Source organism: Aricia agestis, chromosome 18 (genome assembly GCF_905147365.1).
Source record: "Aricia agestis chromosome 18, ilAriAges1.1, whole genome shotgun sequence".
In the NCBI taxonomy this organism is placed as follows: Eukaryota; Metazoa; Arthropoda; class Insecta; order Lepidoptera; family Lycaenidae; genus Aricia; species Aricia agestis.
Window position 1 is genome coordinate 14,165,932 of NC_056423.1, and position 21,662 is coordinate 14,187,593.

Genomic DNA, 21,662 nt, shown 5'->3' on the forward strand with positions numbered 1-21,662 from the left:
ATTTTCAACACAGCAGGCATGAACATTCGTAAATGGTCCAGTAACAACATGGAGCTCACACAAAACTTGTCACCAGAACAGTTGGACATTTCGCTAGATTTCAAATGTGCTGAATCGCGAAAAACATTAGGGTTACGTTGGAGTCCTAGAACAGACTCATTTACATTTCAAAATAAATTCGTGGATTTAAATAGCGAGGATCACCTTACAAAACGACAACTACTCTCCAACATTTCGAAGATTTTCGATCCGCTGGGGTGGCTCTCACCTCTTACAGTAAGAGCTAAGATTTTGTTTCAACGAACTTGGTTGGAACCGAACATTACCTGGGATGATGAGCTTCCTCAGCAGATAATTTGTGATTGGAAAACATTAAAACAGGATTTTCAACATTTGGATAAATTCGAATTACCGAGATACTTGGGTGATACTCATAAATACATTATACATGGGCTTTGCGACGCCTCGGAAAAGGTTTACGCAAGCGTGGTGTACATTACCACTACAAACAGTAAAGGCGTGTGCACAACGAGGCTACTTACGGCGAAAACCAAACTCGCTCCTTTGAAGAACAAGTTAACTCTACCTAAGCTTGAACTATGTAGCGCACATCTTTTGGCTAATCTTTTAGATAAGGTTCTGGCTACAATGACAGACAGTCAATATGAGGTACACTGCTGAAGTGACTCTATGATTGCATTGGCTTGTATTCAAGGTGACATTCACAGATGGCAGAAATTTGTATCCACCAGAGTGCAAAAGATTACAGAAATTGTCGAACCTTCACGTTGGCATCATGTGAGCACAGAATTAAATGCAGCAGACTGTGCTACAAGAGGATTGACAGTTGCACAACTAGAATCCCATTCGTTATGGTGGGGCCCAGAATGGCTCAACAAGTTAGATATAAGTTCAATTGAAAACGTTTCTTATTTAACTACATGTATTGAAGAAATTAAGCCTAGTGTGAACGCGACTTTATCAACTACAATTATAAAACATAAGACTTTAATATTACAATTATTGAATAAATACAGTTCATTGGCACGTGTCGCAACAACAGTGGCATGGCTATCACGTTACATCCTGTGGCTTCGCAACAAGCAAAATGTGCCACATCAGAATTATTTGTCAGCTGTTGAAATGGAAAATGCATATTGTATTATAATTAGAACTGTACAATCAATAGAATTTAAGGAAGAATTTAGTTGTTTATTACAGAATAGAAAATTACCTATAAATAGTAAAATATTATGCTTAAATCCGTTTATTAGTAAGGATGACGGATTACTGAGAGTCGGTGGCAGACTTAATAAGTCGCATTTAGAAGGCTGTGCGAAAAATCCAATTATTTTATCGAATCATAGTCGTCTCACAGAACTAATTATACAGCAAGCTCATTCTTTAACTTTACATGGCGGACCCAGACTTACCTTATCACACATTAGATACAAATACTGGATACTGAGCGGGCTCCGTACTGTTAAAAGAGAGTTACGTAAGTGCGTTACATGCAGGCGTTACAGCCACCAGAATCATCAACAGATCATGGCAGATCTACCCGAACCACGCGTAACTCCTTCGCGTCCATTTAACATTACAGGTGTGGACTTCACAGGATATTTTGACATTAAAGCACAAAAGGGGCGTGGGATAAGAACAACGAAAGGATACGTAGCCGTGTTCGTCTGTTTATCGACCAAGGCCGTTCACTTGGAGCTCGTGTCCGACCTCAGCACCCCTGGATTCCTTGCAGCCTTTCGTCGGTTTTGTGCCCGACGAGGCACCCCGAGTCATATGTACAGTGACAATGGGACAAATTTTAAAGGCGCTAACAGATTGCTGACTAAGGAGTACAAAGAGATTTCGGCCACAATTGACAGGAATTTCTTCGCGAACATAAACAGCTATAATATCAAATGGACTTTCAACGCACCGTCATTTACATCGGCAGGAGGTCTATGGGAGGCCGCTGTGAAATCTCTCAAATATCATCTTCGACGAGTGATAGGCGAGCAGCGACTTACCTACGAAGAATTTAACACCCCGCTACAGCAGATAGAGGCCTGCCTTAATTCACGACCATTGGTTGCGTTGACGGAGAATCCTGATGATGATTACCTGACCCCTGGACATTTCCTCGTAGGGGGACCTTTGCTGTCTCGTCCACAGGCTGAACCGGAACATCTTAATCTTAACACCAGATGGCACATGGTACAAGCCATGAACAGGAGAACTTTTGGAAGAAGTGGTCTTCGGAGTACCTTCAGCAGCTTCAAACACGATCCAAATGGCAGAGTCCATCGAGGAACTTTGAAGTGGACGACATAGTTCTGGTGAAGGAAGACAATTTACCTCCCGGGAAATGGGCTTTAGGCAGGATAGTCGAGGTACATCCAGGCAAGGATGGGTACGTGAGAGTGGTATCGGTTAAGACCAAGAATGGTATATTGAAAAGGCCAATTTTAAAACTTTCACGGCTTCCAGTCCAGGAGAGCGATACCGTACAGGTAAACAGCAGCTCTAGTGATCATGATCGACATGTCGTGACCCCTGGAACAATGAGCAGGGTACAACCAGAAAGCCAAACAAACCAGCTACCGCCATCTCGACGTCGACCTCGAAGAAATAATTTATGTAATTTTATATTTACTTTACTTGTTATGTTTTTATTTACAATTTCACCCACACAGGGAACCTACAATATATCTAATTTCAACTCGAGTCAAAGCCTGTATTTCGACAAACAGTTCGATATTAACTTAATCAGGGATGAATGGAAATTAGTTGTTTACTATAATATGTCAACCTATTGGACGAGTCTTTCATATTTACAGAAGTACGTAAAACACATACAGAAAGATACTTCACAACTTTCACCGCAGTATATAATCATAGCCGAACAATTACAACATGAACTATCGGAACTTCAACATTATAATGTATTGCTGCAATATAAAACTAATAAACGACAGAAGAGAGGCATAATTAATGGTGTGGGTTATGTAGCTAACGCATTATTCGGAGTTCTCGACGACAGGTTTCTGAAACAATATGAAAAAGACATAGAGAAGATTTCGTACGACTCCAATCACTTACGAAGCCTTCTGAAAAATCAAACGAACATTATTGAGGCACAGTCGAACATATTACGCAGAAATGAAGATATTATGTATAAGCAATTTAGCATGATACAGTCACATTTACAAAACTTTACAAATATTTTAAATCGAGTACAATCGGACAGCGAGCATCAACTTAATACTATATCATCAATTCTGTCGGCACAGATTTTAATATCGAATCTTCGACGTATACAAGATAATTTAGTCGATACAGTAACTGATTTATCTCATGGACACTTGGACGCAGATTTAATACCTTCAGAACAGCTGCAACAACAGATGCACATTATTTCGAATCAATTAAGAGGAGACCTAACTTTGCCTACTAGTGAAGAAGACTTACAGGAATTATACAAGGTCATGAAAGTTAACTCAAAAGTCGGAAGATCGTTCCTAGTCATAGAGATAAAAATACCTTTAATTTCTAAGGAATCATTCGAGCTAGACAAAATATACAGTATACCTTTAAATAGTAATCTTATTATTGAAACATTTACAAATTACATAGCTTTTAATTTACAAAAGGAAATATTTATTTTACTAAGAGAAGAAGATACTAATTTTTGTATGCATTTATCCTCAGGAAAAGTCTTGTGTGCCTTCGATAGACCAATTTATGAGCAACAAATAAATAATTCTTTCTGTAATCTACATACAAACAATAAAACATTATGTACAACTAAAACAATTAAGTGCGAAGAGCGGTGGATCAAATTACGTGCTAATAACAGGTGGTTGTTCTCGTGCTGCGAAAATTGCCAAGCGCGACTTTTCTGCTCGGACACAATAGAAATGATTACCTTACAAGGAAACGGACTCATGGACATAGCGTCGGGATGCGTTTTGAAGAGTAGATCCGTTACAATTTACGGACACACTAACTATCTTATAAAACTATCTACAAAGCCTGACATAGTTCCAGTACCAGAATTTTCTGTCCTTAATCATATTCTAAATTCTACACTACCTAAAAATTTCATACCGGACAATCACAGTCATACTTGGGATCAGATGAAGATGCAGTTGGAGAACATAAAAAAGGAAGCTGATGTGGTTTACTCTCCCGTCAGTGTACACGATGTACACCACTATACTGCGATCTACGCCACGCTGACACTGCTGATCTTAGAGGGGGGTGCATTCACGTCGTCCGTCGTGTTCGTAAAACGAGCCAACAACAGTTTCGAGTGTCCTCTGCTGTCACTGCCCCGGTGGTTCTGCGGGCGGTGGAGGCCACTAACGTGGAACTTTCGGAGCTGCCTACAAAGCAGCAGCCATCATCATCATCGGGTGTGTTTCCTCCGAGCACCAGTACGCAGTCATGTGTGAAAACAAGTGGCAAGTGTAAAAAATCTGTGCGATTGTCAGTTCCGAAAATTAGTGAAAGTGAAATTAGTGATTATTAATTTTAACTGTGACATAAAGTGGTATAAGACAAACATTATAGAGACATTAGGTTACGTATGGACATTAAGTTTTACTTCTTTACATCATTCAGCATCCTTTTCCCTGAGTCCCAGGATGTACAAAGTACAATAATGTATTAGGTTAACTGCTGAGTGAGAGCTTTGTGTCAGCAGTTTACATTCATTAACATTGTTACATTTTACTTAATAAATCAGTGTAAGAACAGCACTCATCGGGTTTGGTTGTTTCATTCCATCCCTATCTATCTGTAGAAACACTACAACAGTGCTGAGGAGTATATAAAGGCTGAAAAAATTTGGTCTTTTCTACGAACGCATGATGTAGAGGAAGGGAGAAAAAAGTACTTTAGATGTAATAAAGTGGTGCGGAAGGGACCGCAGTGTTCAGCTCAGTTGTATTTACTCGTGTACTCATTCTCGGATGAAGTAGTGTTGTTTCGGACAGATTCTGATCATGACCACGATTCAAAAACGCTCGCTTGTTATGGGCTTAGTGACAGAGTAAAGGAAGAAATAAACAAATTATACGACTTACATCTCAAACCAAAAGCCATACGTGCAAATTTGACTAAAATTAATGGTATTAAAGTGCCAAAAATGTCCCAAGTAAGGACGTATTTAATTGACAGACGCCGTTGTAAATACGGACAGCCCACGATCAGCCTAGGCGAATTGGAAGCTTGGCTAAGGTCTCATTCACCAATTCCTGACAACGAACATGAAGTTTATGTTATTGGGTATGAAGTGATTGAAGAAACTAGTTCACCACGCTTTAGATTTGTACTATCAACAAAATATTTGCTGCAAAAAGCACGTGACGTAAAAGTTATTCATGCTGATGCTACATACAAGTTGGTGTGGCAAGGATTCCCCGTTCTTGTCGTTGGAAGTACAGACAAAAATAAACGATTTCATCCATTCGGGCTTGGGGTTGCCACTAATGAGGAAAAAGAAGACTTTAAGTTGTTGTTCGATGCCATCAAGACTAATATCTTTAACTTGTACTCACAAACCTTCAAACCAGAAGTTCTAGTATGTGACGCAGCGAAAGCAATACAAAATGCATTTATGGTATTTGGTGAAGATGTCACAATTCGAATGTGTTGGGCACATGCTAAAAAAAAAATTCAAGCTCATGTAGAGAAAGATACGCGAAAAAATGTTCACAAAGATTTGTTGACAGATGTGGATTCTCTCCAAGCAGTGACTGATTCAGAAACGTTCGAGTTAGCTTCACAAGCATTCTTGAAGAAATGGGAGGATGAGACAACTTTCATCCAGTATTTTAAGGAGCAATGGCTCATACAAAACCGTAACTGGTATTTGGGGGCTCACATGGGTTCACCAGCGACTAATAATGCACTAAAATCACATAACCGAGTAATCAAAGATACGAAAGAATACACGCTCCGTGAACGTTTGCCACTGTCTCGTTTTTTGACAGTTGCTTCAGAGTTTGTAAATGGATGGTCGTTAGCTGTCGATGAAGTATTTGCGACATTACCAACTATGACTCTGAAAGACTGGACAGAAGCCTAATGGGCTAAGTTGCCTAATGGGCTAAGTTGCCTAAAGAAGTAATACTGACGTATAGTGACGATGCTTTTAAACACTACGAAGTACCGGCTGGTAAGGCAAACAAAATACAAAACTTTGAAAATACATGGACTGATTTTGATGAATACAAAGTCCAATGGTTCAGCAAATGGAGAGTGGATCTACCGCACAATATTGATTGGATGCATGGGAAATGCAAGTGCCCTGCGTTTTACAAGAAATATATGTGCAAACATATTATCGGATTAGCCATACGCTTATAGCTGGCCAACCCCCCACCAGAAGCAAAAAATGTGCTTATCGGCCAGAAATCCAAACCAGCGCTGATTATTATTATTATTTTTTTTTTTTTATGAAATAAGGGGGCAAACGAGCAAACGGGTCACCTGATGGAAATCAACTTCCGTCGCCCATGGACACTCGCAGCATCAGAAGAGCTGCAAGTGCGTTGCCGGCCTTTTAAGAGGGAATAGGGTAATAGGGAAGGGTAGGGAAGGGAACGGAATAGGGGAAGGTAGGGAAGGGAATAGGGTAGGGGATTGGGCCTCCGGTAAACTCACTCACTCGGCGAAACACAGCGCTAGCGCTGTTTCACGCCGGTTTTCTGTGAGAACGTGGTATTTCTCCGGTCGAGCCGGCCCATTCGGCGTCGGCGTTAAAACTCAGGTTATTCAGTGATTATTGTTTTTTAACAATAAATATTGATTATTTTAACTTTAATTAAGTGTTTTATCTACAATTATGCTAGCCATAAGCCAGCTATTAAACCAGAGCTGATTATTCAGTGGTTATTATTTTTAAGAATAAATATTGATTATTTTAACTTTAAGTAAGTGTTTTATCTACTATTCTGCTAGCCATAAGCCAGCTATTTTAAACCAGCGCTGATTGTTCAGTGGTAATTATTTTAAACAATAAATATTGATTATTTTTACTTTAATTGTTTTATTTACTACTCTGCTAAAAATTTTATTTAAATATAATTTATACTACCAGTGGAAATTTAGAACCTTGGGAGTCTAGTTAAGTAGCAGAATCTTTTGGTTGAAACGATGATGACAACACTAATTTTTTATTTGAACTTAATGCAATTTTCTAGTAACATAATATGATTTATTGGTGATCTCTTTAAATTGGTTTGCTTAAATACTTATTAGGACACACCTATTATAATACATACAAAAACATTTATTTGGTACTAGACCTTATATCTCAGGATTTATTGTGGAACTGATTTTGCATTGTTTGGTGACTACATTTTGGTGACAGATCTACTATTTTGAGGACAAACCCTATTATTTAAGAAACACAAAACTAATTAAATTGGTGATAGCTTAAATGATACCCAAATTGTATAGATTTGACAGACTTCAATTGCGTGAGACATCGTGCAAATATCTGTCAATTCAATAAGATTGCAGGTTACGGCATTACGAGAATAGGACGTATAAGCACAGAATATATATTAGTAGTACCAACAGAAGTCCAACTCGTGAAACCCGTTTAAAAAAATAACAACTCTTGCTGCGATACTATAAAGTTCAAATTCCGACCGCGCCTAGGTGCCTACAATTATATTTGCCTACATGTGCGCTCTCTTTCTATCGCGTAAGAGGTACCCTTTCTGACGAAATCAAGATTGTCACCTTTTAGAAAATAAAATAATCGTCTTTTAATTACTAAAGCTACTAATAGCAAACTTTTTTATAGTAATAATCAAATTTTAGTAACCCAACGTATATTTTATAATAGTTTTATATTCGATTATAGTGTAGGAGCTGGTCAGGAATTTTTTACAACTTAAACATAGTAACTTGTGTTTATTTATGTGTAGTATGCGGTTTGTTTGTAACAAATTGGTTTATTTGCTATGTTTGTGTATTTTTTTATCTTTTTTTGTATTTTAAAGTCTTAAATTACTTTATTGAAATATTTCTTTGACTTTGTTCCTTATTAGTATAATAGTAGATAATGCGACCAAATTAAAATATCACTGATCGCATACATTTGTTACGCTATAATAGTTCTTCTTAATTTACCAGGTTAATAATTATTATCTTTCAAAGCTGAAAACATGAATCATAATACAAACTTTTATTTACATATTTCGGTTTGGTAATTTTCATACAAGTTAGTATATTTGCAATGTCAAGGAAAATCCGAAGGCTCAATTTTTGACACAGTGAAAATAAATAATTATTCATAACTATGAAAATAATTAATAATAAGGACGTAGCGGAAACATGGCGGAAAGACTCAAAAGTCAAAACAGATTCTTTTATTGATATTGCATATTATTGTCTTTGAAAGTTGTTGTTTTGACTATTATAACGGCCTGTTATATATTTAACGGACCTCCCCAGCAGGAATTAAAATTTTACACCGTGTTAGGCGATTTGACATGACATTAGCGTATGGTGGAACGCTCGATAGCTCTAACAGGCCGATAACTGATTTAACAAGCCATTATTTATTTAACATCGCTTGATGAAACTGGGTCTAATAATGATTCTGTCACAGCGGTTAAATCAGTACGTAGATATATGCGACGAAAAAATCTTGGGCGCGCGTCACCGCTCGCTTGTGAGTCCCTTGTGATCTGCCCCTTTAAAGGGTTACTTACAGTTCGATACCTAAAGGCGCGAGTGGGACAGGCCTGGTATAAGGCAGAGTAGACAGATCTAAGGAGTACCTCGACTTCAAACAAACGGGCGAATATACGCGAGTTGGGCGGGGCTGTCACTTTCAACATGTTTCCCAATGCTGAGTAAGTGTCTAAACACACTAGGCTGAATTACGCCGGCGTAAATTCCGCCGCGTTTACGCCGCATTTCAAATGCATACAAAATACAGGCCGAACGCGAGGGGTGACACACTATTACGTCGCGTTCCGTCCGTATTTTGTATGCGTTTGACATTTGCGGCGGAAATTACGCCGGCGTAATTCAGCCTAGTGTGTTTAGACACTTACGCATAAAAGTACAAGTTGGAAGCCGGCTACATGAAGTCGCAGTAGACGACGTGTCGTCGCGACACTACTGTTTTCTATGTATTTCTATAAATAAGTGTCAATAGCTTCGTGTCGCTAGCTGCGCAGAGTATTTCATAGTCGTCTGCAGTTGCTTCATCTCGCCCGCTGCCAACCGGCACATTAAAGTACTGCGCGCGCCCGCCGATATGACTTACTACGTCAAATATATAAATTTATAGATCTCTTCTGAGTCGGTCAACTTGTTAGTTCTGTTTACTCCGTTTAAGGTGTAAGCACTAACCTCCGACCGCGACGTGTCGGCGCGTGGGCTCGATGGTGACGCACGTGGGCTCGTAGCTGATCGCCAGCGACGACTGCTTCACATCACCCACCACCACGATCAGCTGAAATACAACCGGGGTTTAGCAAGAGTCTACCACTATGTATATCGTTGTGATACGTGTTTAATATTACTTAGTATAATTGAAGACACGAGCCGCGAGCGGATAAGCGCGTTACTAACATATTATTTTTACACCATGAGATTTTTATTTGCCACCAGGTGCCGCTTTATAGCCTTAAGTTTAGCTAGAAACAAATTATCGAACGTTTTCATAAGTCGCAGCTGACGGATGCGGCTTAACAATATGTACGGTTCATCCTGGGACGTAGGCGGATGCAAAAACATCCGGCCGGCCAGATTCTGTTATTCAATAGAATTTCAAAACGTGTGTTCACCTCCTTGACTGTGGCGACGACGGTGAGGTCCTCGGCGGGCACGTGGTCGAGCGCGCGCGGCTGCGAGCCCAGAGCCAGCGCCGAGCCCCCGTACACCGCCACCTCGCCTGACACACAATAACATCTTAATAATTGGCCAAGTGCGAGTCGGACTCACGCACGAAGGGTTCCGTACCGTTGTAGAGCAAAAATAGGCCAAAAATACCTTCAGCGGGTTGTTTGGCGCGGCGCAGGCAGTCGTCGATGCCGGCAGTGAGGAGGGTGTCTCCGCCCGCCCACATGCCGTTCACCTGGTTGCCGTGACCCACGCCGCCCACGCGACGACCGCAACCTGCAAAAGAGTGTTTAAATGGCACGTCAATATTCAGCCGTTACCGCTGCTCTTCGGGCCGCCGGAAATATTATCCCTAAGGGTCATCCCAGACGCGACGCGTAAATGCATTTCTAAATTTGTATGGTTTTGACAGATTTTGAATCCATACAAATTTAAAAAAGCATCTACTCGTCGCGGTCTGAATTGACCCTAATGACAATTCGGAACATACCCTCACTCGCCTGTAGTGACGTCACCGGCAGTACACTGGCTAACATTTCGGAGCTCACACTCACCAGTATTGACATCCCAGGCGGTGACGGCGCCGTCGTGGCTGGCGGTGTAGAGGGCGGCGGCGCGCGCGAGGCACGTGATCGGCTTGTTATGGCCGGTGATCACGCGAAGAGGCTTGTCCGGGTTGGACTCGTCCAGATAGCTGATGTCGCCCGACAGAGACACCGACAGCAGGTGAGCGCCTTGCCAGAGACACGACACCTGGTATCACGGTTAACGCATACATTACCATATTGAAGAAAAAAAAATGTAATATAAAATAAGAAGTTAAATTTATATTTAAAAAAAAGTAACAAACAAAACTTCAAAAACAAGCCCTGTTTATCATAGGGGCACCTGCACTACACTACACTGAATGACACCCAGCAGGCAGCTATCGTCAGTGACGTCACAGCTGCCATCTCTGACGTCACACCTGCCGTCATGGACCACCCACCTGCTGGTTCTCGACGGCGGCGCCCATGTTGAAAGTGGTGGTCCTCTCGCGCGTCTCGACGTCCCATATGGCGCAGGTCTTGTCACCGGAGCACGACAGCAGCCGCTTGCCGTCCGGCGACCACGAGATGCCGTACACGCCGCCCTTATGGGCGGGGGAGCCGATCTGGAATAATAAGCTTATTTCATTGTTCATACTAGTAGGATAAATTATAAATTCGGTCGGTTACCTATTCATGTTTGAACAGCTGAACTGACTTTAATGAATTTCGGTATGCAGATACTTCGAGTCCCAAAAAATGATAGAATATTGGTTAAAGGATCGTCACTTTATAAACGATGCCACTTCAATGATAATTTTAATGCGGAGTCCGTGACGAATATCCGCATTTCGCCACAGTGGCTTTGAACTTTTTCTTTTATTTTGGGGATCCTTCAAAAGTTCATTTTAGAAAACGGTGTGCCAGCAAAACAAGTTGCAGAACCGCTGGTATCATCATCATCATCACCTCTCCCTTCAGCTCGGAGGTGGCGCCGTCGTAGAGGTATATCTTGCCGTCGAAGCCGGCGGACGCGAACAGCGACCCGTCGGGGCTGTAGCGGACCGCCTGCGCGAAACGAGTGTGCTCCTGAAAGAGAAGAATAGCGAGTGAGTGAGTGAGTCAGTGAGAGAATGAGTGAGTGAGTGAGTTAGTAAGTATTTAAGTAAATATTTTCTAGAATACTATGATTACAATGGGTGTTAAGAATTTTGTTGGCGCATCATATTAGACATATTTTATGGTACATATGTCAACATAGCAGTCGTTTTACAAATCAATTTTATAGAATAACATTATCATTTATTTGCAGCTATCCATATCTATACTAATATTATACATGCGAAAGTGTGTCTGTCGATTTTGCTGAAATTCGGTGTGGAGATAATAGAGTCCCGAGGAAGGAAATAGGATACTTTTTATCCCGAAACAATGTACGGTTCCCGCGCGATACACGAATTTGTTGCGGGCGTCATCTAGTAACTACTATAAAAATGATAGACGGAACGCATCTTGCAATCGAGACCGACTGCAAGATGATAATGGTCGAGGTCGCCGCACAGCGATCTGCAGTTTCCATACTAAATTCATATCCGTCATACACGGACCGCTCTAGCAGTCCTTGAGCGGTCGGTACGAATTTCAGTAGTCTGTCCCGACTGCTACTTGCGGTCTGTCTATGGCCGGTCTCTCACCTGCTTGGTACACTTGAACTTGAAGGGCGGTCCCTCGAAGACGGCGAGCGTGTTGTCCTCGGACGCGGTGACGATGCGGAAGGGCCGCGCGGGCCGGAAGTCCACGGAGTTGAGCGGCTTCGACTGCCCGCTGATCTCGCCCACTGACGTGCCCGTCTCCGCCATGAACACGTGACCGAACCTACGGTATCACGGGAACCGTCAACAATACTTGGGTAGTAGCTGGTAAACGTGACGAGAACATTACTACATAACATGCTAAGTACATACAGATGGAGCTCAAAAAGTTTTACTTCAGTTGTGTGGTCTGAAGCACACTCGGTTTTTTTTTGTTGAGACAAACCGTTTTGAGGCTCAAACGAACGAATCGGTATGCTGCGGCCTACTTTAACGTCATTTCACGTTTATTAGAGTAGGATGCGGCATTCCGAATTCCGATGTAGGCCTCCAGGTACTGTCGAATGGACGTGAAAAAAGTCGGGTAAATGTGTAAAAAATTAACATGTAAAGCACAAACTTTGGTATATTTTAACACGCTTTTATTAGCTTGGGCTGTATGTATGTAAGGGAATCTTCAAGCTTGATTTTTACCTATCTCCAGTAGTTTATTATGAAAAATGACAGTGCAATAATTTATTAAAAAATATTGAAAAAAAATTAAAAGAGCGTGTTTTATTACTTATTTTAAACTATTATTAATTATTTTCTGTTATAATAATTATGTCTATCCGTACCTCTCCCGTCCCTCGCCGGCGACGACCATGCGCTGGCTGTCGGCCGACCACGCGATGTCCTTGATCGGGCCCCCGATCGGCTGGAACTCATTCTTTAGGATGTGTTCCTTGTTCACCGTGTCCCAGATGCGGACTTTGCCAGACGCGTCTGCGAAACCAAACACAATTGTAATTTGTAACTAAAAAACAAGGCCTCTGCCATCTGTTGTAGATGATTTATACGGTATTTTTAGAGGGAAGCTAAGTAAGCACTCTTCAAATACAGAGGAAAAGACCTATTGCAAGACATGAAACAGAAAATGCGCAAACCAGAGGTGATCGAAGCATTAATTACTGTTTTTATAAAAAAACAAGTACCAGTCAATTATTATCATTAAATAAAAAAAAATACAATAACTTGTAGATAATGCAAACAAATTAAAATATCACTGATTGCATACGAGGGCTGCTATTTATGTATCCGGAACTGGCCACTTACAAGAACAATATTTAAAAAGTAATTACAACATTTGAAAATAGAACTCTTTGGTTGAAGAATACATTTTGTTTCATGTGACAATTATTTTTCCATTGTGGCGTCATTTTGAAAATTGCGTGTCTTCATTTGCCATGGATTTAACGCGTGAACATTTTCGTGCAATGATTTACTACGATTTTCGGCGTGGGCTAAATCAACAACAGTGCTTTATTCAACTCACCGCAACTTTTGGAGATGAAGCACCATCAAAAACCACTGTTTATCACTGGTACAGTGAGTTTAATCGTGGGCGGTCTATGCTCACGGATGAAAATAAAGAAGGTCGCCCAAAAACAGCTGTTGTCCCACAAAATATAGATGCTGTGCGGGAACTAATAATGCGTGATCGTCATGTTACATATCGCGAGATAGAGGCGTCCTTAGGCATAAGTATGACGAGCATACATAAGATATTACACGAACATTTGGCTGTAAAAAAAATATGTTCGCGTTGGATTCCGCACAACTTGACAATCGATCAAAAGCGGGCTCGTGTCGATTGGTGCAAAAAAATGATAAAAAAATACAACCGTGTTACGTCAAAAGCCGTTTATAATATCTACACAGGTGATGAATCTTGGATCTATGCATATGACCCCGAAACTAAACAACAGTCAACGGTTTGGGTGTTCCAAGATGAGCCGAAACCAACAAAAGTTACTCGTGCAAAAAGTACTTTGAAGCAAATGGTCGCCTGTTTTTTTGGAATTAATGGACATGTGGCTACAGTGCCATTAGACAGTGGCGTAGCGTGGGTGGGGCGGAGGGGGCGGCCCGCCCCGGGCGGCAGTCCGCGGGGGCGGCAAAAAATGTCGCCGGTGAATTGGAAAAAATCCCGATGTGTTTCATTGCTCTTCCTACATCCGCCTGACTCTGTTTTTGTCATTTTTTTTGTTTGTACATAAATTTGGGTTCTACAGTTTTATTATATGTACTAGCTGTCCCGGCAAACGTTGTTTTGCCATATAAAGTACTCCGCCCGCGTGGATGTCGGTTACCGCTGCAAAAAGCCTACCCAGGAAAGACTCGGTCAGCAAAATGATTCCCAGGTCAATTCACAGACTCCGACACTAACATCGACGACGCAGTCATTATTCGCAGGCTGCACACAACACAAATAATTATTGTCTTCCTCCCGTACGCGCACCCCCGCCTTGGTGACGCCCACGGCCCACTATCGTAATATTTTAATTTCGCCATAACTTCAAAATGAAACGTCCAATTTTAATCATTCAAAGACCAAATATTATCTACATAAACTGTACTTAGTGATAAAATAATTTATTTTGATAAGGATTAATAGCATGAGTAAAATAAACGCGTTTAAATGTAGTCCAAAAAAAATTAAAGATTTTTAAATAATTAAATGGTTATTGTGCCTCACTCGACATAGATAGGTATAGTGTGTCGCGGACTTTTTTGTAGATATTTATAAGATCTACAATTACTTAGAACATTTTACGGTTCTATCTTTTATAGTTTAGGCAGCGTACGCAAAATAAGTAACTTTTCTGGTTGATTTTTTGCACCTTGCGTCCGAAAAACCCAAATATCTTACGGAACCCTATTTTTCTCCAAAATAAAATGTAGCCTATGTTCCTGTTCCAGTATCCTCCATCATCCATTATTGATATTACCTACTTATAAAGAATTCGCTCAGCAACAGCACGCACAATGCGACGTTGCCTGTTTTCGCACATCGCATCAGCGGAACGGAACGGCAACAACGCGCGCTGGCCACGTGCAATTGTTTTTGTTTATGTTTGTTTTAGAATTTAGTGCATCGTGAAGTACCGTTACGCAATCACGCATTATTTTTGTTTCGCGAGAGTTTCAGATTCGGAACGAAAGTCATTTCGATTGTGTTTCGATCGTTTAAATACTGTTGAATCTTCTAAAACTAAACATTAGAACTTCACCCAACCTTTGAACTAGTTTTTGAAAATGAAAAGAGTCAAAGAAAGCGGTGCCAAATTCCGCAAAAAAAGGGCTAAGAAAGAAGCAGATGCGAAGAAGTCTCAAGGTGCATTACTGAAATATTTCAGTTCCAGTTCTGGTTCGAAAGCCACGTTAACGTCTTCGGTGGCATCCTCATCCTGCAGCAGCGGAAGTGATTCCAGTGTAAGTACCTAGGTATATGATTCTTCCATCTAGAATCGTGCGTGGTCTAGAATTACTCCTGTTATTACTTATTTTAGACATAACAAGTATGGGTTGGGTCGCAATAAATTGCAAGGTTGTAATTTTTACTTTCTAGTGAACGAAGTATAGAGGAAGTATTTATAATCGTAAAAAAAATCGAAGTTGAGATTTTGATTGGGATAGGTTCTCTCTCTATCTACACTCGAGAGCAATGAATCCGGGTCGGGGTCGCTTGGAGCGCCTTGGGGAATCCTAAAAGTCTCGGAGACTGGGAGTGCTAGCTTGATATAGTTACTGTTATTTAGAGAGTATTATATGATCTAATAAACACAATATATTACATCAATCTAGCATTCTTAGTTTCCGAGATTTTTGGGATTCTTTAAGGTGCTTTGGGCGGCCCTGACCCGGATTCATTGCTCTCGAGTGTATATCGTTAACCGAGTCCGAAAAACTAAAAAAATCAAAATGTGTAGGTATGTATGTATGTGCGTATGTACTAGTATATCTGTTTTCAGTTGTCAGCTCTAGAGCCTTAACCGCTGAACCAAATCGGATGAAATTTTATATTAGGGGATGTTTATTGTATTCATGGGAATACATAACTTATTTTACAGGAACAAGAAGAAGACGTGCCTGCCGTCGCAGTTGAAAGTCGTTCTGGTCCCACCACAGAGCAGGGTCAAGACGAAATCGACTCACCAGAAGTATCTCAAGCATCTAGTCATAAGCCTGCAGAAAAAGTGAATGTTGCCAAAAAAGACATAATTGAAATCGTGCCTTTTGCTCCTGCCGAAGCCAAAGATGTGAATCTCGACGATGTAGGTTGCTGGCCTTCTCCTATGACCGACGAAGTCAGAACACTTCTAGTACGTCGCGGATCTGACTTAGTACAGCACATCGATTGCAAATTTGCCGATGTTGTTCGCTCAGGGACTTCAACGAAAGGCGGTACCCGAAAACTAACCAAAGAGTGGTTCTACAAACCATTATCTAACGGCGAAAAGGTTCTCCGAACATGGATGGTGTACTCGCCTTCGAAGCAATCCTTGTATTGTTTTTGTTGCAAGCTGTTTGGCAATTCCGACTCAAACTTCGCATCTGAAGAAGGATTCAACAAATGGTGGAAGCTAAATCCAAGAATCGGAGACCATGAAAATAGCCCGGGCCATGAGCAGAGCTTCTTGAAATGGAAGGAGTTGGAAGTTCGCCTGAACCGTAAAGCAACCATCGATCAGAAACAACAAGAAGTTTTCGAAAGTGAGGTGAAGAAGTGGAGGGATGTACTGTACAGGTTGCTGAACATTATCCAGTTCTTAGCCAAACAGAATCTGGCCTTCAGAGGACATCGAGAAGACATTCGAGGAGATGATAGTGGCAATCGCGGGAACTTTCTGGAGTTAGTGCACCTCCTAGCTAAATATGACCCTCTTCTAATGGAACACCTGACAAAGATAAAGCTGGGAGCAAGAGTCCCAGTTTCGTATCTATCTCCAGAAACCCAGAATGAATTTATAAACTTACTGGGACAGCAAGTTCGATCCACCATCATCCGTCGTATTCAAGAAGCTAAATATTATTGCGTAATCTTCGACAGTACACCAGACATCTCCCACAATGACCAAATGAGCCAAGTTCTGCGATACGTACATATCGAAGGAGAAAAAGTCGCCGTGGTTGAATCTTTCATCGACTTCTTTGAACCAAAAGGAAAAAATGCAGAAGATCTCAGCAACGATATAATCGCGAAGATAACATCAGACGGACTGGACATACAGAATCTGAGAGGACAGGCTTACGACAATGCTGCCACAATGTCAGGGATCCACAATGGAGTTCAAGCCCGGATTAAAGCCCTGAATCCGAAAGCTACATTCGTTGCATGCACAAACCACTCACTAAACTTGGCTGGGGTACACGCTGCTTCTGAATCAGTGAATTCCGTGACGTTTTTTGGAACTCTGGAGAAGCTATTTGCCTTCTTTTCTGCATCAACTGCTCGATGGAACGCTTTGGTTGCCGTCACAGGTCAAGCAGTGAAACGAGTCACTGAAACGCGCTGGAGCGCTAGACATGTAGCTGTCAAGATGCTTAAAAATAAGTTTGAGTTAGTTCTTGAGGTACTGGAAGAATTAACAGATTCATCTCAAACTTCCGAAACAAGATCAGGAGCCAGTCTTCTCCTGACAGCCATGCAGTCCTTTAACTTCCTAACTTTTCTTGGCTTTTGGGCTGCAGTGCTACCTGAAGTAGATGACGCACAGATTTACCTGCAGCAACGAGGACTAAGTGTCGATAAGTGTACTCAGAAACTCTGCGCTTTAAAAACCCTCCTAGTGGAAAGTAGAGACCGTTTCGTCCAAGACGCAATCGACTTTGCTAAGACTCTCTGCGAAAAACTCGGAATCGAACTAAAAACGAGAAGAATTCGCAGGAAAAGACGCATGCATGATGATGAATCTTTTGAAGATGCAGCTTTGTCTCACGAGCAGGAACTCCGTCGAGAGGTGTTCGCATCATTTGACAAGATCATTCAAGAAATGACGACTCGATTCCAGCAAATTCAAGAAATATCGGACAAGTTCGGATTTTTGACGCCAGCGAATCTTTTGGACAGCAAGTACGAGTGTGATCTTTCCCATGTATTAGAAGACATCGACAAAGACGAGTTTCAGATGGAGCGGAAGCGTCTTCAGCAGTTTGTTGCCAGTTCTGAATCAGAGGAAGATAATATAAGGGGTAAAGGACCACTGGAGCTCCTCCAGTTCATTCAAAAACTGAATCTCGGAATTTCGGTTCCAAATATAATCATCTTGATTCGTATATATTTGACTTTGGCGATTAGTGTTGCAAGTTGTGAGCGAAGCTTTTCGAAGTTGAAGCTAATAAAAAATTACCTCAGATCTGCTATGAGCTCCGCTAGACTATCAAACTTGGCTATATTGTCGATTGAACAAGAATTGGCTGCAAATATTGATTTTGACAAAGTTATTTCTGACTTCGCTGCTCAAAAGGCCCGTAGAATCCGCTTGTAAAATCGCTCATCCTATTTTACCTTCAATAAAAGATACTTCATTGCCTGTGAAATTTAATTTAATTTGAGGACCTATACAGGGTGATTTTGAAATCGTAAACCAAATTTTAACAGTGGCTTTTACTCATGATACTGAACAACTTTTGTTCTACAACTTTGCTGAATTCTGAAAAAAAAAAAATTGGACTTTGTATGGAGCCTTGACATATCAGCTGACCGATCTCCATACAAAGTTCAAATTTTTTTATTGTCCAAAAAATTTTTTCTTTGTGCAAGTTTTCAGTATCATGAGTAGAAGCCACTGTTGAAATTTGGTTTAAGATTTCAAAATCACCCTGTAGAATGGGGGCGGCAAAATGGGTCTCCCGCTCCGGGCGCCGAGATGGCACGCTACGCCACTGCCATTAGAGAATCGTAAAACGGTTAATTCTGAATGGTATACGACCATTTGTTTACCAGAAGTCTTTGAAGAAATAAGAAAGGACAACCGACAACGCAGAATCATATTACATCACGACAATGCTAGCTGTCACACCTCAGCTGAAACAACTCAGTTTTTGGAGGGTCAAAAGATCGAATTGACTGGTCATCCGCCGTACAGCCCTGATTTGGCACCTAACGATTTCTTTTTATTTCCATACGCGAAGAACACGAGCCGCGAAGAGGCTGTTGATGCGTTCAAAATGCACGTTTTGGAGATACCTCAATCAGAATGGAAAAAGTGCTATGAAAATTGGTTCCAGCGTATGCAAAAGTGTGTCGATCATCGCGGCGAATATTTTGAAAAGGAATAAAACCATATTAAATGATATATGTTTGTTTCTTTTTTTAATTCCGGATACATAAATAGCAGCCCTCGTGTTATATTTGTTTTTTTCATAATTTATCAGGTTAATAATTATTATTATATGTCGAAGTTGCAAAATATGTATGCTTATTGCTTGTACACAAAGCTAACAAACTTATTTACTTATTTTACTTTCGGTTTGGTAATTTCAAATTTGGTAGAATGTCAAAGAGAATTAGAGAACCCTTGGGCCTAATTTTTCCCAAAATGAAAAAGAGTTAATAAACCATCTTGTGGAAAAAGTAAGGAGGTGGTGCCTGGTGGGAAATAAAAAAAGGTAGCGGTTTCCACCTCATCCAAAAACGATGGGTGAACAAAATTAACGGCGGAATTTAACTGTATGAGCACATTCTGTAATAGAAATACAGAACAAATAAGAACGTGCTGGGACAGCACTAAATGCACAACCAGAAAAAAATATCCACAGCCTAACGTATTAAACCTCCTCGTTTTTGGAAGTCGGTTAAAAAGACAAGGCAAAAGCCGAAAAAAAGTCCCTCTTAACAGGTGAAATGGGTAATTTTTATTTAACCATCTAAGTTCATAATATGTAATATTATGTGGCATGATATTTTATGTCTGTGGGTGTAGCTGCTGTACGTTTTAGCACTGGACGAAGTTTTTTATTTATTTTATCTTGTATGTAAACAAAAACTACATAATATTTTAAACTTCAAAGCCTAGGAATACACTCAGTACTATATTCATATTGTTACCAAATCCTTCGAACCCTAACAGGGTTCGAAGGATTTGGAGAAAAGGCCTGCTGCTGACCCTCTTGAAGACATTATTCACAAGCACTAAGCCCGGGCGCTCACTAGCGGCCAGGCCGCCGCGGCCAACGATAGAGATACGGGAATTTGTATGAAACCGCCATAGACCACGCGCACCTGGCCGCAACACGACCAGCGGCCACACCATACTTTCGATGGCCGCCGCGACCTGGCCGCTAATACGCGCCCGGGCTAAGTCCAACACTAAGCACTAGGTCCAAACACTAAGCACTATCACTGTCCTAGGTTGTAGCCAAGTCGTAGGTTTCACTAGTTTATTCACTATTGATCACTTGTTTTTACTCCAAATTCGCCTTGAAGATCGCTCAGACTAAACTGAATTACTGGCTTGTCTACCTGCGGCTATTTATATGGGCGAGACGAGTTCCAGATAGTTCCTTACCCGATTCGCATTAACAAGTGTGGAATGTTTCTACAAAGTTCGAGCATGTACTCGCGCGCCATCTAGTATCGAGTAGGGGATTCATGTTGTCTGTGTTCACTCGATAAGTTTCACTGGTTTGACGCTAGATGGCACCATATGTCGTAGGTCCGTAACAATATATATTTGCAGGAGGTGGCAGGCCTAACACAAATCCTCCTGGATCATTTGAAGCTAAGGTTGAGTCCTCGCTTGGACCAACTTTAGATGGTTTGGAAAATATTTATGACTCTGACATCCACTTTCAATAAAACAATATTAAATATACGTTACGACTTACGACTCTAACACTGTACAATTTCATAACTGTCATGACTGCACTGAGCCAAGAACCGGGACCATCCTGGCCCCGACCCAAAGAGCGTCCTGCCCACACACAAGAAACGACATTACTCTTCCAACGCAAATGCCCAAGACGCAGTCGGGAACATCACACGTCACAACCCCGTACGCACCACAGCAGCAACACAGGCGGTGGACTACAATTACAATTTATAATATTGTATTATCCTTGGTGCGAAAACTTCATTACATACGAGGGCTGCTATTTATGTATCCGGAACTGGCCACTTACAAGAACAATATTTAAAAAGTAATTACAACATTTGAAAATAGAACTCTTTGGTTGAAGAATACATTTTGTTTCATGTGACTGTCAATTATTTTTCCATTGTGGCGTCATTTTGAAAATTGCGTGTCTTCATTTGCCATGGATTTAACGCGTGAACATTTTCGTGCAATGATTTACTACGATTTTCGGCGTGGGCTAAATCAACAACAGTGCTTTATTCAACTCACCGCAACTTTTGGAGATGAAGCACCATCAAAAACCACTGTTTATCACTGGTACAGTGAGTTTAATCGTGGGCGGTCTATGCTCACGGATGAAAATAAAGAAGGTCGCCCAAAAACAGCTGTTGTCCCACAAAATATAGATGCTGTGCGGGAACTAATAATGCGTGATCGTCATGTTACATATCGCGAGATAGAGGCGTCCTTAGGCATAAGTATGACGAGCATACATAAGATATTACACGAACATTTGGCTGTAAAAAAAATATGTTCGCGTTGGATTCCGC

General features: G+C 41.1%; 1 protein-coding gene across 1 annotated transcript in view; it reads right to left on the reverse strand.

Moving 5' to 3' along the window:
* LOC121736086 (actin-interacting protein 1) overlaps positions 1 to 21,662 on the reverse strand; it is a 111,033-nt gene that overhangs the window by 49,596 nt on the left and 39,775 nt on the right. Inside the window, exons 3-10 of the mRNA XM_042127146.1 lie at positions 12,829 to 12,976; positions 12,095 to 12,275; positions 11,370 to 11,489; positions 10,862 to 11,026; positions 10,428 to 10,626; positions 10,024 to 10,149; positions 9,819 to 9,925; positions 9,382 to 9,484 (exon numbers count right to left, since the gene is read on the reverse strand). Coding sequence (XP_041983080.1) covers positions 9,382 to 9,484; positions 9,819 to 9,925; positions 10,024 to 10,149; positions 10,428 to 10,626; positions 10,862 to 11,026; positions 11,370 to 11,489; positions 12,095 to 12,275; positions 12,829 to 12,976 — 1,149 coding nt within the window. The remainder of the gene's footprint in view (positions 1 to 9,381; positions 9,485 to 9,818; positions 9,926 to 10,023; positions 10,150 to 10,427; positions 10,627 to 10,861; positions 11,027 to 11,369; positions 11,490 to 12,094; positions 12,276 to 12,828; positions 12,977 to 21,662) is intronic.